Raw genomic sequence first — 17,309 nt, forward strand, 5'->3', positions numbered from 1 at the left:
TTGTCCACAGTCCCTCTCCAGCTCTCCTGGAGCCCCTTTAGGCCCTGCCAGGGGCTCTCAGCTCTCCCTGGAGCCTTCTCTTCTCCAGGGGAACCCCCCCAGCTCTCCCAGCCTGAGACACAGGAATAATAATCCTGACACTGCCTGGAAATCTCATGGATCCTACAGCAGAGAGATCATATATTAGATCATAAATTAGATATGAGGAAGGAATTCCTGGCTGGGAGGGTGGAGAGGCCCTGGAATAGAATTCCCAGAGAAGCTGTGGCTGCCCCTGGATCCCTGGGAGTGTCCAAGGCCAGGCTGGAGCCACCTGGGCTAGTGGAAGGTGTCCCTGCCCATGGAACAAGATGAGCTTTAAGATCTCTTTGAACCCAAAGCACTCTGTGTTTCTGTGACATACAAAGTCTCATTTAGCAGCTTCTCCCCTGCTCTTGTGGATAAATCCATGAGCAGGGAATGCCAACAGCTGCCCTGACTGGCCCTGCTCATTCCCAAAGGGGGATAAGGAAGACCTTCCACACACTGGCTGCAAATTCCAGAGCCCAGTGAAGGGTCAAGGCTTCCAACAGCTCATGATAAAACAGTCAATCTGTTCCAGCAATGAGATTTAGAATTATCCACAGGGGAGCAATCCATGTGATTCTGAAAAAATCTATTACCAATTAACTATTTCTCACAGAGGTTGGAGGCATCTCTGGGGATCATCCCATTCAACCCCCTGCTCAAGGCACGGCACATGAAAGCAGCTTTGCAGGGCCAGGGACAACTGGATTTTGGATTCTCCAAGGACAGAGACTCCCCCCCAGCCTCTCTGGGCAACCTGTGCCAGTGTTTGACTGCCCTCAGAATTAAAAAAAAAAATGTTTATTTCTCTGTTTAAATAGAAACGATTCTTTTTCAGTTTGTGCTCATTGCACTGAAATCTTAAAGATTTCATCACTCATTAGGTTTTCCTTTTCATGATCCTCACAGGAACAATATCAGGGACAGATTTCCCCTCTGGCCGACCAAATGGTTTCTATAGTTGCTGACTTCATCATTTATTTCACATGTTTTGCTTGATTTTGTCATTCTGAGGGGTTAAAATTTCGAATTAAGCAATCAAACATGTGGTTGATGGTATTAATTCACTATTTTTTCTGTCAGTTTGCTCCTTAAAGACAGAATAAAATGTAATTTTATACTGGATGGGGCTCTGAGTAACCAGTTCTAGTGGAAAGAGGTGGAACAAGATGAGCTTTAAGGTTCCTTCCAGGGGGACCCTTCCTTTTCAACAGGAAAAATGTGATCTCAGCAAAAAATGCTTACCACAGATATTACTGAAAAGGTAATCCAGGAGAAATACCCCAAATCCCACCCAAAATCACGGGGTTTTTTTCTTATACTTTATCCCAACCCTTTACTTTACAACCCAAATACTTTGTCAGGTGTTCCAGAAACACTCCTGGCCCCTTTATGTTCTGAATTTGCTCTTCATGGTCATATACCAGAAACAGGCTGGTATGACCAGAATGCAACCAGAACATGACCAGAATTTGACCAGAGTATGACCAGAATGTGACCACAATATGATCAGAATGCAACCAGAATACAACCAGAATTTTACCAGAATATGACTAGAATTTAACTAGAACTTGACCAGAATTCAACCAGAATACAACCAGAGTTTGACCAGAATTCAACCAGAATGTGATCAGAATGCAATAAAAATATGACCAGAATTCGACCAGAATGTGATCAGAATGCAATAAAAATATGACCAGAATTCGACCAGAATGTGATCAGAATGCAATAAAAATATGACCAGAATTCGACCAGAATGTGATCAGAATGCAATAAAAATATGACCAGAATATGACCAGAATTTGACCAGAATTTGACCAGAATGCAACTAGAATTCAACAAGAATATGACCAGAATATGACCAGAATTTGACCAGAATGCAACCAGAATATGACCAGAATTTGACCAGAATGCAACCAGAATATGACCAGAATTTGACCAGAATGCAACCAGAATATGACCAGAATTTGACCAGAATGCAACCAGAATATGACCAGAATTTGACCAGAATGCAACCAGAATTTGACCAGAATGCAACCAGAATTTGACCAGAATGCAACCAGAATTTGACCAGAATGCAACCAGAATATGACCAGAATTTGACCAGAATGCAACCAGAATATGACCAGAATATGACCAGCATGCAACCAGAAGATGACCAGAATATGTCCAGAATACGAGAATAGAACCAGAATTTAAGCAGAATATGTCCAGAGTACAACAAAAATATGACCAGAATATGACCAGAATTCAGCCAGAATTCAAGCAGAATATGACCAGAATGTGAGCAGAATTTAACCAAAATATGACCAGAATTCAACTAGAATATGACTAGAATTTTACCAGAATTTAACCAGAATATGACTAGAATGCAACCATAATCCAACCAGAATTTAACCAGAATGTACCCAGAGTACAACAAAAATATGACCAGAATTTAACCAGAATACGACCAGAATGCAACCAGAATACGACCAGAATGCAACCAGAATACGACCAGAATGCAACCAGAATACGACCAGAATACGACCAGAATACGACCAGAATACGACCAGAATACGACCAGAATACGACCAGAATACGACCAGAATACGACCAGAATACGACCAGAATACGACCAGAATACGACCAGAATGCAACAAGAATATGACCAGAATATAACCAGAATATGATCAAAATTTAACCAAAATGTGGCCAGAATTTAAGCAGATTGTGACCAGAATTCAACTAGAATATGACTAGAATTTTACCAGATTTTAACCAAAATATGACCAGAATTCAACCATAATCCAAACAGAATTTGACCAGAATGTACCCAGAGTACAACAAAAATATGACCAGAATTTAACCAGAATATAACCAGAATTCAACCAGAATATGACCAGAATTCAGCCAAAATACAACTAGGATTCAACCAGAATGTGACCAGAACTTAACCTAAATGTGAGCAGAATTTAACCAGAATGTGACCAGAATTTAACCTAAATGTGACCAGCATTTAACCAGAATGTGACCAGACTTTTACCAGAATTTAACCAAATTATGACCAGAATGCAACCATAATACATCCAGAATTTAACCACAATTTGACCAGAATGTACCCAGAGTACAACAAAAATATGACCAGAATTTAACCAGAATGTGACGAGAATTTAACCAAATAGGACCAAAATTTAACCAGAATTGCACCAGAATATGCCCATATAAAGCAGTTCATATATTGTCCCTGAGCATGTCGGGCTCAATCACTTCTCCCAATAAACCCCCAGCTCCTGCTGCAACCCAGAGCCGGGAGAATTCCCACCTGGGGCCGCATCCACCTTCTCCCGACGCCAAAAAAAACCCCCAGTGAACTTGTCTGCTCCGTTTAAAATCCCAGCTCGGCCCGGGGGCAGGAGGAGCTTTGACAAAACCACCACCAGACCGTGCTGGGAGGATGAGTTTGAAATTTGAAATGAGTTTGCCCTTGGAATTTAGATAAAAACACATCCAGTCAGGCCAGCTCGACCCTGGAAAAGCTCTTGACGCACCGAGCGCCCCGTGGGGATTTCGAGGGCTTGGGAAAAAAATTGGTTGTCTGAGCTTTAGATTTTTTTATAATTTTTTATATTTTTTGCTCTCAGACCACGGGAAGAAATTACAGCTGTGTGTTGGAAGAGTTGGGGCTAAAAATAGACTTAGAGATATCCCTTGAAAACACGGATTTCTACGGCTGGGGAGCAAATTGTTCCTGACTTGTACAAAGGAGGATGTGCTGCTGCATCACACACGTGAGGAATGATGCTGCTGCCTCCCCCATCCTGAATTTAGGCAGGAATGACTCGAAACGCTCCTTTGCAGCAAGAAAAATCCTTGCTAATATCAAGTTTTGGCTTTTCAGGCTCTAAAATTCCCTGTTCAAAACCTCGGTCGTGCAGGGAATTATTCCAAGATATAAGAGGGGCTCCTGTGGGATCCTGATCTGTGGAAATTGGAAATTTGTAATAATTTAGAAATTGGAATTTTGCAATAATTTGGAATATTCCCTGCTCAAAATCTCATTTATGCAGGAAACTCTTCCCAGATATAAGAGGGGCTCCTGTGAGTTCCTGACCAGTGGAAACTGGGATTTTGCAATAATTTGGAAAATTCCCTGTTTAAAACCTCAGGCAGGAAATGCTTCCCAGATATAAGAGGGGCTCCTATGGGTTCATGATCAGTGGGAATTGTAATTTTGTAATAATTTGGAAATTGGAATTTTCCATATTATTGCAAAATTCCCTGTTTAAAACCTCACTCATGCAGGAAACTCTTCCCAGCTGTCAGAGGGGCTCCTGTGAGTTCCTGATCAGTGGAAATTGGAATTTTGCAATAATTTGGAATATTCCCTGTTTAAAACCTCATTTATGCAGAAAACTCTTCCCAGATATCAGAGGGGTTCCTGTGAGTTCCTGATCAGTGGAAATTGGGATTTTTTAACTAAATGGAAAATTCCCTGTTCAAAACCTCAATTCATGTAGGAAAATATTCCCAGATATAAGAGGGGCTCCTGTGAGTTCCTAATCACCCGGAATTGGAATTTTGCACCAATTTGGATGCTCTCAGGCCCCTCTTTTAGGTTGTAACCGGCCCAGGAAGGTGCCGGGAGTCCTCCCCTGCTTTTCCTTCACCCCAGAGGCCACTTTTCCTGCCGTTTTTCCCCCAAAAGCCTCTCCCCCAGAGGTCCCCCTGGCTTTCTCTCACCTATGTGCTGTCCATACATGTGATAGTAGAAGCTGAAGCAATAGGCCGTGTTGGTGGCTCCGTAGGGATTTTTGGGAGCGACGCTGAACACGGGACTGACCAGTCTGGCCTTCTCCCCCTCCAGCCTGGGCCGGGACGTCTCGATGTACATGTAGAAACCTGGGAAAATCCAAATGGGAATCGTTAGGTCGGGATCTTCCACAGCCTTCAAACGCAGGACACGACGGGACTCGATTAATTAATCCAGCGGCTCGATCGATTTTTCCCGTTTTTCTGCCATCCCGTGGATTCTGGGCCGTGTTTCTTCATATTAAGCTCATGTGTTTTCTGCAACTGCTTCAAAATCCTGTTTTCCATGGAAACTGAAAGCCAAACCGGCAGGTCCAGTCCTGGAAAACAGCTCCAAGTCCATGTAATGTGTTAATGCACGAGCGAAGAAAAAGGTCTTTATGAGGGGGTTCAGCCTTCAGGGTCCAGGTGGTAATTTGTCCCTGTAAACAGGGAGTGGGGGTGATTTGTAAAATAAAGGGAAAATATCTCAATGGAAACCTTTCAAGGAATATTTCTTGCTGGCCACGTCAGTCACAAAGAAGAAAATATTCATTTATTGCGTTCCCGGATCGCACAAACCACAGAGATTTTATTTATTTAACCCAACTGAGTGAATATGATGCAGGAAGGGTTTTTTTTGTCCTGTTTGGTTGTGCAAACAGGGGCCTAAAATAATCTGAGTTACTGCAGGATTTGAAAAATTCAGCACGAGGTGTCTGCCTTTTCAATGTAAACACACACTGCAGCGGAAAACCACGTTAATGGGGGAGCAGATGGAAAACTGCACATTATAACAACACCCAGAGCAAAAACGGGGCCAAAAATCACCTGGTTGTGACAGGCTGAGGGAGTCCAAGTCGGGATTTAAATGACATAAAGCAGAAGAATATTTGCAGATGAGCCAGGAGGTTTCCCCAGCAGGATATAACGGGAAAGGATTCACTTGGAAAATGGCACAACAGAAAGGAGGCAAGATGGTTGATGGCACCATTCTGGTATTGTTACTCTTGGTATGACCTCAGAGCACCTTCCAGTACCTAAAAGGGGTTCCAGGAGATCTGGAGAAGGACATGGGACAAGGAGGGACAGGAGGAGGGGAATGGCTGTAAATTAAAGGAGGGCAGGGCTAGGTGGGATAATGGGAAGGAGTTCTTGGCTGTGAAGGTGGTGAGGGGCTGGGATGGAATTCCCAGAGAAGCTGTGGCTCCCCCTGGATCCCTGGAAGTGTCCAAGGCCAGGTTGGAACAACCTGGGCTAGTGGGAGGTGTCTGGGGTTGGAACAATATGGACTTTAAGGTCCCTTCCAACCCATTCTTTGATTCTATAATAAAATAAGTTTATCTGGATTTAAAAGTATCACCAACTTTGAGCCAGACACAGAACTAGCTATAAAATAACACAACCCAATGATGCTCAGACAGCATCTGACCAGAGAGCCAGAGAGGGCTGGAATGAGATGGGTTTTGAATGAGGTTAAAGAAAAAAAAAAAATAAAATAAATATTCAGGCCAGGTTGGGGGAAAAAAAAAAAGGAAGTCACAGTTTGCCATTTATTTAACAGGCAAACACTGGTTTCACGTGGAATACATTGGAAAAGGTTAGTGCTGAATGTTCTTGGCACTAAAACATGACAGGAGAATAAAAATGGGGAAGAGGTCCTCAGGTTTAACCCAAGACTTTTCTTATGCAAGAAACATTTCAATGGATCTGGATGGTGTTGAGCTGTTAGTTAATGGGCAGGAGGAAGAGCCCTCCCAACCCAAACCATTCTTTGATTCTATAATAAAGTACTTTTAAATCCAGGTAAACTCATCACCAACTTTGAGCCAGACACAGAACAATCTATAAAACAACACAACCCAAGGCTGCTCAGGCAACAGCTGCCCAGAGAGGGCTGGAATGAGATGGGCTTTGAGGTCCCTCCCAACCCAAACCATTCTTCGATTCCATGACCAGGAAATGACTGAACTGGCCATCCTGCTCCCGGTGCCAGCCCAGCAGGAGCACCAGGATCTCACCCACCTTCCTTGGAGCCCGTCCTGTCTGCGTTGGGCCCCGTGTTTGGGGTGTACTTGGTGTCCCTCGTGGCAGTGCTTTGTTTAGTCCAGTCAAAGTTATCCGTGTCGTCTTGGGTGAAAAGGCAAATATTCCCATCCTCGAAGCCACAGTGGAACTCTCCTGCCAACACAGCGAAGAGTAGAAATTCAGTGGCCAAACCTGTTCCTCCAACCCTTGTTTTTCAAAGTGTTAATTATAATGTTAATTATACACGTTGGGATGATGCTCAATAACAGCAAATAGGAGTATTTCTGAATATAAATATATATATTTTTATTTTCTGCCGGTTTCTAGCGTTTAATGTCGTTTTCTTTCGCAGCAACCTCAACAAAACGGAAATCAAACAAAATATCCTCAATCTGTGCTGGTGCTGCTTGAAATCATATTTAAATTTCATTGCACAGCTCGTCCTCTCTCATATTCAGGTTTATACATTTAGGGTAAACATTTACACATTTACATATTTATACGATTTTATATGCAAATTTATATATTTATTCAGTTTTAGACACAAATGTCCATATTTATACGTTTTAGAGGTGTCGTTTCTTCTTACCCGGATTGCATTCCTAAAAAGCTGGGAAGAGCAGGCATCACGTCCATAAAACATGAACCACGGGGGGAAAAGTGGGAAGTGGATTATTTTTGTTTAGGGATAAGGAGATCAAAATCTAAACATTATCTCCAAGTGGCATCTCCTAAATTATCCTTAATTTCAAGAGGGTTGGGAAAGGAAGTTAGGGCGAAAATGAAAGCAAAGGAGCTTTAGGGCTGATGTGAAGAACATCCCTAAAAATCAGGACGTGGATGGATTGCTCAGGAAGAGCACTGGGATCTCATCACTGGATTATATTAATCAAGTAGAGGAATACCTGGAAAAAAGGTTTAGGTCTATCTGCACCCATATGGGCAGGACAGGGGACTGTGTCCTGTCCTGAAGACACCTCCTGCACTTCCATCAGGAATTCTGGGGTGGATTCGAGGTCAGGGGGGTAAAAGTGTAAGTCTAAGGAATTAAAAATTGCCAAGAACCTCAAAAAGGATCCCTGGGATGCTCTCCTGCAGGGAACAGAGGATCCAGGGCAGTGGGTTACGATGGGATGAGAAATTCCTCCTGATGGACATTTAGGAACCAAAATAAATCCAAACTTGGAGGTTCAGCTCTCGTTGCAGAGCAAAATAAAACCTGCAAAAGCTTCATTTCAGGTGCACAGACAATTCCTGCCGAGTTTACTCTTCCAGCAAAGTCAATTGATTTATCTGGGAAAACAAGGAAATCTCCCTTCTCCTGGGAGAAGGCAGCTGCCTGCACACGGTGTCAGCCCCGGCCCGGTTGAAAGGGGGGCAATTTATATTCATTGCTCTGAGGAACTCAAAGACCCAGCACCAGGGGATTATTCATCTCTGTTTCACTGAGAAGGTGGATAAATGTTTGCAGGTTTGGGGAACTATAAATCCAAACTATAAATCCACTTAAGGCACTGGAGCTTCCCTGGTAATCAGTGAGGACAGAGGGACCTGGGGCTTAGCTTGGGCTTGTAGTGCTAAGCAAGAACCTTGGGCTGAGGCTTAGTTACACTCAGGTGATAGTGCAGGCTCAAAAGCAGGCTGGAAAAAATCCATTCCAAACCACAAGGTGCTTAAGGAATGATTTCCAAGTCTTATTCTGCTCCTGCCCGGCCAAAGAAAGCACAAGGCCAATGGGAACCTGAGGGGCTTTAGGAAGAGGGTTATCAGCAGGTCAGGGAGGGGATCCTGCCCCTCTGCTCAGCCCTGGGAGGCACATCTGGAATGCTTTGTCCAGCTCTGGGCTCCTCTGGATGAGGAAATCATGGAGATCCTGGAAGATGATTCTCCTACGGAGATGATGAAGGGATGGAGCATCTCTGAGGGAGTTGGAGCTGTTCAGCCTCCAGAGGGGACACCCAGAGGGGACCTCCCCAAGGGCTGGCAGGGCCTGCAGGGAGGGTGTTGGATTCCAAAAATTTGGATACGAGAAAAAGGAAAACTGCTAAGTTTAAACAAAGCCTTGGACTGACAGGAACTGGGGAAAAAAAACCCCATCCAGAGTCCAGCCAAGGAGCCATGGATGTCACGGGTTTGGAATGTCCTGCCCAAGCCTGGAGAAACCACGTCCTGATCTCATCAGACCTCTGCATAAAACCCATTGTGTTCTCCCCTTTTTGCATGTGTATCCTCTGTATCCCTCGCCCAATACCTAATCCCCCCTGGAAAATCCCCCAAGTAGGGTTTTTCCCATGAGGTGATTCCTGGGACCCCAAATGGGTTAACCTGGGTTTTCCCTTGATGTCACCCCTGTGAAAACCCCTGTTCAGAATCACCCCAGCCTCCTTATGAATATGTAACCCCCTGTTAAATATGTAAACCCTGAACCTTTAAAAACGAACTTGTGAGTCCAAACAAACTATTCCAGTTTTCTGCCTCTGCTGGGATCCTGTTGGCATTATTGACTCGCTCCAGGAGGGGGCAGAGGATGGCCCAGGCTCTGCTCGGGGGGCCCAGCAATGGCACAGCAGGAACGGGCAGGAACTGATGCCCAGCAAGTGCCACCTGCACAGGAGGAAGAACTTCTCGGCTGGGCAGTGACCCAGCCCTGAGCAGATTGGCCAGAGAGGGGAGAGTCTCCTCCCTGGGGATATTCCAGAGCCCTCTGGACACAATCCCTGTGCTCTGGGATGGCCCTGCTGGAGCAGGGAGGTGGCACCAGGTGATCCACTGTGGGCCCTTCCAGCCTGACCCATCCTGGGATTCAGTTTTGCCATAGGCAGGTGGAAAATTCTCTTTTCCCTCTCCTCCCTGAATACTTTGAGATTCCCTCCTGAGCAAATCCTGCTCAGCTCTGGATCAGGATATCAGCAGATAAATACCCTTAACACCAGATGATACCACACCAAATAAATTCCCCAAATAAATTCTAGTTCCAAATAAATTCCCCAATACCATGGAGAAAACTGAAATAAAGGGACTGAACCAAAGAGCTCTGTAATACTCCAACTCCACATGCAAATATAACGCTGCCAGAATTCTAGGAAAATCCTCCCTGGGGATATTCCAGAGCCCTCTGGACACAATCCCTGTGCTCTGGGATGGCCCTGCTGGAGCAGGGAGGTGGGATCAGATGGACACTGTGGGTCCTTCCAGCCTGACCCATCCTGGGATCCTGCACCTCTCCAGACCAGTCAGTGTAAAACACAACCCCACCAAACCAAGTTATCACACAAATGCAGATCCCAGAAATTTCCTTGGCTGTCAGCACCTCAAGGAGATTGACTTGATTTCTCAGTAAATCCTTCAACATTCTTAGATCCTCCAGGGGAATTTATTCCCTAAATTATTCCCTATTCCTTAACTGGCAGGGAGGAGGGAGAACTGGGATTTGGTTATCACTGGTTGTGTGATAACTACATGATGGGCAGCCAGTATTAGGACCTGGGTTTGGTCCTGGAAACAGGAATTTAAAGGATTTAATCCTGAATTTTAAGGATTTAAAGGATTGCAATTAAATTTTAAAATTTTCAGGATTTAAATTATTTAAGGGCAAAGGGGCAATATTTAAAAAAAAAAAGTCACTCAGTGGAAGAGCCCCACCAAGAGTTGGGCCTCTCATCTCCAGGAACACTTTTTACACAACTTGAGCTCCAAATTCTCTTGGTTTACAGCTATTTTGTTTTTTTTTTCCCCCCTCCACTCACACAACCCCTTCCTACAGCAGGAAGTTGCTCTTTCTACCCAGTGGGATGAAATGAAAAGGGAAAAAAAATAAGTGAAAGAGAAAAATCTTGACTCCCAGCTCCAGTCCTGCAGCAAAGGGAATCAACATAGAGCATTTTCAGCCATTCAGCAGTTCCTCCACTGCCCCTCTAGCACCTTAAAAGCTTTGGTGAGTCACACCACACCCTCAGAGCTTCACTAAGAAATTCCACATCAGTAGAACAAAAGATTTTTCTTCAGGTTAAAGAAAAAAAAAATAAAATAAATATTCAGGCCAGGTTGGGGGAAAAAAAAAAGGAAGTCAAAGTTTGCCATTTATTTAACAGGCAAACACTGGTTTCACGTGGAATACATTGGAAAAGGTTAGTGCTGAATGTTCTTGGCACTAAAACATGACAGGAGAATAAAAATGGGGAAGAGGTCCTCAGGTTTAACCCAAGACTTTTCTTATGCAAGAAACATTTCAATGGATCTGGATGGTGTTGAGCTGTTAATTAATGGGCAGGAGGAAGAGCCACCCCTTCCCAAGCATGGCACTAATGATGGTGCTAATTAACATCAGTGACAGTGGTCACTTATGGTCAAAGTGGATTCAGGTTATTAATAATTTCATTGCCAATTAGGGCAAACTCTGAACCCGTTCTCAAGGTGAAACACTCATTGTACTGTGAATTTTTGGCGTCTATTCCATAGAATTCAAGCTGGGTGTGAGTCTCTTAACATCAAATCTCTTCCATTATTCATGTGTGACGTCTTAATTGTACAGATGGAGATGAAATCCTTGTGGTTTACATTAAATATGGTTTGATTATAAATGTTAAATGGTCGATATTATATGTTAAAAATGAAAGGTAGATGTGAGGCTGCATCTCAGAGTTTAAGTCTTTTGGTGCTGTTTGTTTATGTACAGCAGGAGCTGCATAAAAAGGAAGGATTGAGGCAACGTGAATATTCCAGAACTGAAGCAGGAAGAACATGGCTCCAGTTTCCAGTGCAGGAATCTTGTCCTGGTTGGATGCAGCTCTTACTCTTTGTTCACAACAATGTAAATCAAATGAGAAATCGGCCCAGCAGGTTTAGGAACGACAGAGTTTTTGGAGAAAGCAAAGGGACAGAAAAGGGAGCTGGGGGGGCTCAGCCTGGAGCAAAGGAGGCTCAGGGGGGACCTTCTGGCTCTGCAACCCCCTGACAGGAGGGGGGAGCCGGGGGGGGTCGGGCTCTGGTCCCAGGGAACAAGGGACAGGAGGAGAGGGAACGGCCTCCAGCTGTGCCAGGGGAGGCTCAGGTGGGACAGGAGGAGGAATTTCTGCCTGGAAAGGGTGGTGAGGCCTTGGCAGGGGCTGCCCAGGGAGGTTTGGAGTGCCCAGCCCTGGTGGGATTCAGCCCTGTGGATGTGACACTTGGGGACAGGGGTGGCCTGGGCAGTGCTGGGGGAACAGAGACGGGAGACAGAACCTCTGTTCTGCAGCTCCCAGGTTTGAACCCACGTGCAGACCAAGATTTCCTTCCTGGTAAAGGATTCCACTCAAAAAAAAATCTTTGGGGGAAAACAAGCAAAGCCAAATTTTCCCCTGGTTTTGGTCATCTGGAAGAAGCGACACCGGGTCCCCCATGCTTTGGGTGGACAAACCTTCCCATCCCTCTTTCCCATCCCTCCCTTGAGCTCACACATTCCCTGTTTCCAGAACCATTCAGGTGCCACCCACACTCCACCACGAGCCTACAAGAGCTACAGAGACAACCTAAAAATCAGTTTGAGATCTTAAAATCACTTGGGATCGCAACTCATTTCTTCTCAACATCACAGAGCAGATCTTCAATATGTTAATTAACAAGAGCCTCATCCACTGCTTGTTGAAGTCCATGGGGGAGGTTCCTCCAGCTCCTGGGAGCTTTCAGCTAAGCCCTGATTGATTATTAATGTGCTGGACAAGATCTTCTGCAAATAGGTTTAAAATTTACAGAAAGGCTCAGCTGTTGAGTCTGAGATGGAGAGAGAGGCTCAAACAACCCAATCCTGATCCCACTGGGCTTCCCTACAGGAATAATGGGAGACTGAACCCAAATTCCTAAGCAGGAACATTTTTGGGACATTGAATCCCATTTCCTAAGGAGGAACATTTTTGGGAGACTGAGCCCCCATTTCCTCCGCCGGCCTCTTTCGTGGGCGCCTGCAGCCCCCTTCACTCTCCGCAGGACTCTTTTTGGGCGGACTTGCGCCCCCCTTTCTCCGCCGAGCCTCTTTTTGGGCGCTGTCCCCCCTTTCCGCCGCGGCTCTTTTTGGGCGCCTGCGCCCCCCTTTCCTACGCCGGCCTCTTTTGGGCCCGCGCCCCCCCTTTCTCCGCCGGCCTCTTTTGGCGGCCTGCGCCCAACCTTTCCACCGCCGGCCTCTTTTTGGGGCGCCCTGACCCCACTTCTCCGCCCGGCTCTTTTTGGGCGCCCGCCCCCCCCCTTCCCCGCCGGCCTCTTTTGGTGGCTCTCCCCTACCCCCTTTTCACAAGAAATTAATAAATAAAACATAAATAAATAAAATTTTGGCACATTTTGTCTTATTAAAATGAAGACTCTTGGCAGAATATGCTGGGAAAGAGGATGTGGGATGCAATGGAAAGGGAAATACTTATAATTTACTTTTTTACTGCGAGGGACAACAAATGCAAGGACAGCTCTTCACACACACAAAAGATAAAAAGGTAAATTAATAAATACTCACGTAGGTGAGGATTCACTGGAGCTGGAAAACAAAGCAAAAAATAAAATTAGCACAAAGAAAAAAGAAAATCTGATTGCTCGAGATGCAGATTATCCCAAATTTCCTGTTGGTCCCTTCCCCCTTGGCAGGGGGTGGGATAAGATGGGCTTTAAGATCCTTCCCAACCCAAAGCCTTCTGGGATAAAGAGGTGAGTGGAAACAAGGGAGGGGTTCAGCTGCTCTGCTTTGTAACCCCTGCAAACTGCTTGATTGTGGTAATTACAACCAGCAGCTAAATCTTTAATCAAGATCTGAGTCTACATGAAAAGCAACATTATCTGCAAATATCGGGGCTTTACATGGACAAGGCTGATTTCCTCCCACTATAGCAATTATTCTCACTTACTTTTGATAATACTGGATCACACTGGCAATGAGTGTCAGTGTAAAGTTATAAATATTGTCATTTATGCACTGTTTGGCACCAGTTTATTTTTCTGGGGCTAGAAATATGGTACTACGAATAAAATAATAACAATAACAACAACAACAACAACAGTAATAATAATAATTACAGCAGTCAGTCATAACCACAAATATATACTTTTTTTTCATACAGAATCTGGGTAGTGATTAAACCTCATGTAAAAACAAGTGAGCTGGACCACAAAGCAACTGGTCACCACCAGCTGTGGGTGCAAATCATCATCATCATCCATCTGTTCTCTCTGTGAGCAGGGACAGGAACCAGGGAAGGGCTGGAGCTGTGCCAGGGCAGGGTCAGGGTGGATCTCAGGGAAAGGTTCTTCCCCCAGAGGGTGGTTGGCACTGCCCAGGCTCCCCAGGGCAGTGGGCACGGCCCCAAGGCTGCCAGAGCTCCAGGAGGGTTTGGATGATCCTCTGGGGCACAGGGGGGGATTGTTGGGGCTGGGCCTGGGCAGGGCTGAGGGTTGGAATGGATGGGCCTTGGGGGTCCCTTCCCACTCAGGATATTCCATGACCCCATGATCTACCAGCTGCTGTTACAAGAGGCCAACTCTACATCCCATTCAAGTATTAACATTACTATTATTGACTTTTTTTAAAATTTAAAATTAACTATTATTAACATAAAGGAGTTTACACGACCTCTTTAATCACTTGTTAACTTTAAAAATATTTAAGTGCACATCAAAAAACATCATGGCTGGAGATAGGCTTGGATAGGTTGGAGAGTTGGGCTGATTCCAAGGGGATGAGGTTCAAGCAGGCCAAGGGCCGGGTCCTGCCCTTTGGCCACAACAACCCCCAGCAGCTCCAGGCTGGGCCAGAGGGGCTGGAGAGCAGCCAGGCAGGAAGGGAGCTGGGAGTGGGGATGGACAGGGAGCTGAACAGGAGCCCCAGTGTGCCCAGGGGGACAAGAGGGCCAATGGAGCCTGGCCTGGCTCAGGAACAGGGTGGCCAACAGGGCCAGGGAAGGGATTCCTGCCCTGGACTCAGCGCTGGGGAGGCCACCCCTGGAGTGCTGTGTCCAGTTCTGGGCCCTCAGCTCAGGAAGGCCCTGGAGGGGCTGGAGCAGGGCCAGAGGAGAGCAACGAGGCTGGGGAAGGGACTGGAGCACAAGTGCTGGGAGGAGAGGCTGAGGGAGCTGGGGGGGCTCAGCCTGGAGAAGAGGAGGCTCAGGGGAGACCTCCTCACTCTCTGCAACTCCCTGCCAGGAGGGGGGAGCCGGGGGGGGTTGGTCTCTTTTCCCAGGCAACTCTCAGCAAGACAAGAGGGCTGGGTCTGCAGCTGGGCCAGGGGAGGGGGAGGTTGGAGATCAGGAAGAATTTCTTTGCAGAGAGGGTGCTGAGCCCTTGGAATGGGCTGCCCAGGGAAGGGGGGGATTCTCCGTCCCTGGAGGTGTTTAAGGACAGACTGGATGTGGCATCAGTGCCATGGGCTGGGAACCACGGCGGGGTTGGATCAAGGCTTGGACTGGATGATCTTGGAGGTCTCTTCCAACTCAGCTGATTCTATGAATGATTCTATGATTCCATGATCAGTTTTAGTGTTTTCACCTCACCCACCGAAGTTTTAATGGGATCTCACAGCCAGTTCCCATCAAACAGGCTGACACACATTTACATAAAGCGATGGAGATAATGTTGAAGCCGCTGCTCCAAGATGTACCTGCTGTTCCTCTGAGCCATCTCTGCTTTGAATTACCCTCCAAAACACTCATCAGAGCTCCTCCAGCTGCCCTGTCTGTATTTCCTTGCCAGACTGTGCTCACCAGCACAGTCACACACGGAGCTCCTGAAGAATCTGCCAAGTGATGTTTGGCTGGGATTATCAATGTCACTCCCACTGTGAGAATTGCTCTTTTCTCCTGTCCTTCCATGTGCAGAGCAGAGAATAATTCATGGCAGGCAAGGGATTTGCCTGGGAAATCCTTGTGCCACGGGTAAGTTTGTGATTCGTGGCACCAGAAGCTGCAGAGGTTTTATTTTGTATTTACAGTTCCCGCTTGGGATGGCAGGAGATGCATAAAAAACTAATTACTGAGGTCTTCCTGCTCTAATAGTCTCCTTATTTTGGATATTCAACATTGGGAGCTGTTATTTTTCTGTATTATTTTATATATTAGCCATTTCCAGGGTAATTTTCAAATTTTAAGGACAATTTTGCATCCAAAGGTGTGCGACCCAATAAACCTGAACTCACGAATAGGATTAATGTGGCTTTACTTAAACGGTCTAAAAGTTAAGACATCTCATCTTAAAGTGTTACTGGAGCAGTTTTAAAGCCACTGGAGGGACATGGGCATGTCCAGAGGGTGGAAAAAAACCTAGAGAAGCTTTTTCCTCTTGAATAAGCAGCAAACACAATGAACGCTCCAGAAATGTGCTGTTGATCCTTCCACGCTTCACAATCATCCTACAGAAATCACTCCTGCCTGGTACCAACTCGAGGTTGTCCTCCTAAAAAAACCCAGCTTAAGCTGTCCAAGTGAAACCCGGGCAGTGCACGGTCCATTTATCCTCAATTTGCTCGAAAAATCAGACTGGGCTGGGAAAGTTAATGCATTCCTTCAATGCAAAAAGCCCCATTTTTAGCAGCTTTCACCACAGAGTGTCTGATCTGCTTGTCACACTGGCTGCATTTCTTTAGGATGGGGTGAAATCCTATTAGGCTGCCGAGAGTTCCGAAAAAAAACAAGGCAAAAATTGTTTGCGGTGGGAATCCTCAAAAAATATGAATCTATCAGCATTTCAAACCTAAAAAATGAACTTTCTCCCTCTGAGGGTGATGGAGCACCAAAAAGGCTGCACAGAGAGGTTGGGAAGTCTCCATCCTTGGAGAAAGGACATCCCTGGAGCTTGGAACAACCTGGGTTAGTGGAAGGTGGGCAGAGGTTTGGAACAGGATGGTCATTAAAACCTTTCCAACCCAGTGGATTCTAGGATTCTGTGACAATTCCCTGGGTCCTGGTTCTCCAAAAAGGGTATTCCTGACGGGGTGGGGTGAGGAAGAAGAGCTGACACCGCTGGAGGCCAGTTCTGCAGGGCTGCTCCAAACTGAACACACGGGGACAAACTCGCCCCAAATCCCACTGAACACAGGAAAATGCAAACGTTTCCCTCCTTGCCTGAGGTCTCACAACTTAAAAAAAAGTGGATAATGGGAGAAAAATGTAAAAAAATGTTTTAATTCTTTTCAGGAACGTTCTCCTGATGCCTTTTATTCCCTGGGTGTTGTACAGAATGACTCCTCAGGCTGCTGCAGGTCGGGTGCTGGGCATCCCACCAGACCATTAACTGCTCCTTTAACATTCCAGCTTTGCAGTTGATAAGCACTGGATTTGCACCGTGACAAGGTGTGTGAGATCATTATTTTCCAGTTGGAGCTCTAACACCCATAAACCAGCCCGGTAATAGTTTGCTGGCACCACTCGGGGAGAGAAAAACGGGGATTTTAAGCACACAAAGCCCCAGTGGCTCTGGGATCCCTCTTCAAAGGGCAGTCA

General features: G+C 45.8%; 1 protein-coding gene across 1 annotated transcript in view; it reads right to left on the bottom strand.

Annotated features, from left to right (window-relative positions):
- LOC113998714 (MAM domain-containing glycosylphosphatidylinositol anchor protein 2) overlaps window positions 1-17,309 on the bottom strand; it is a 30,819-nt gene that overhangs the window by 10,973 nt on the left and 2,537 nt on the right. Inside the window, exons 2-4 of the mRNA XM_027741707.2 lie at window positions 13,343-13,363; window positions 6,862-7,017; window positions 4,789-4,947 (exon numbers count right to left, since the gene is read on the bottom strand). Of these exons, the coding sequence (XP_027597508.2) occupies window positions 4,789-4,939 (151 nt within the window). The 5' untranslated portion in view covers window positions 4,940-4,947; window positions 6,862-7,017; window positions 13,343-13,363. The remainder of the gene's footprint in view (window positions 1-4,788; window positions 4,948-6,861; window positions 7,018-13,342; window positions 13,364-17,309) is intronic.

The sequence above is a fragment of the Pipra filicauda genome, unplaced genomic scaffold (genome assembly GCF_003945595.2).
Source record: "Pipra filicauda isolate LSUMZ 115617 unplaced genomic scaffold, ASM394559v2 scaffold571_size334496_pilon, whole genome shotgun sequence".
NCBI classification, from domain to species: domain Eukaryota; kingdom Metazoa; phylum Chordata; class Aves; order Passeriformes; family Pipridae; genus Pipra; species Pipra filicauda.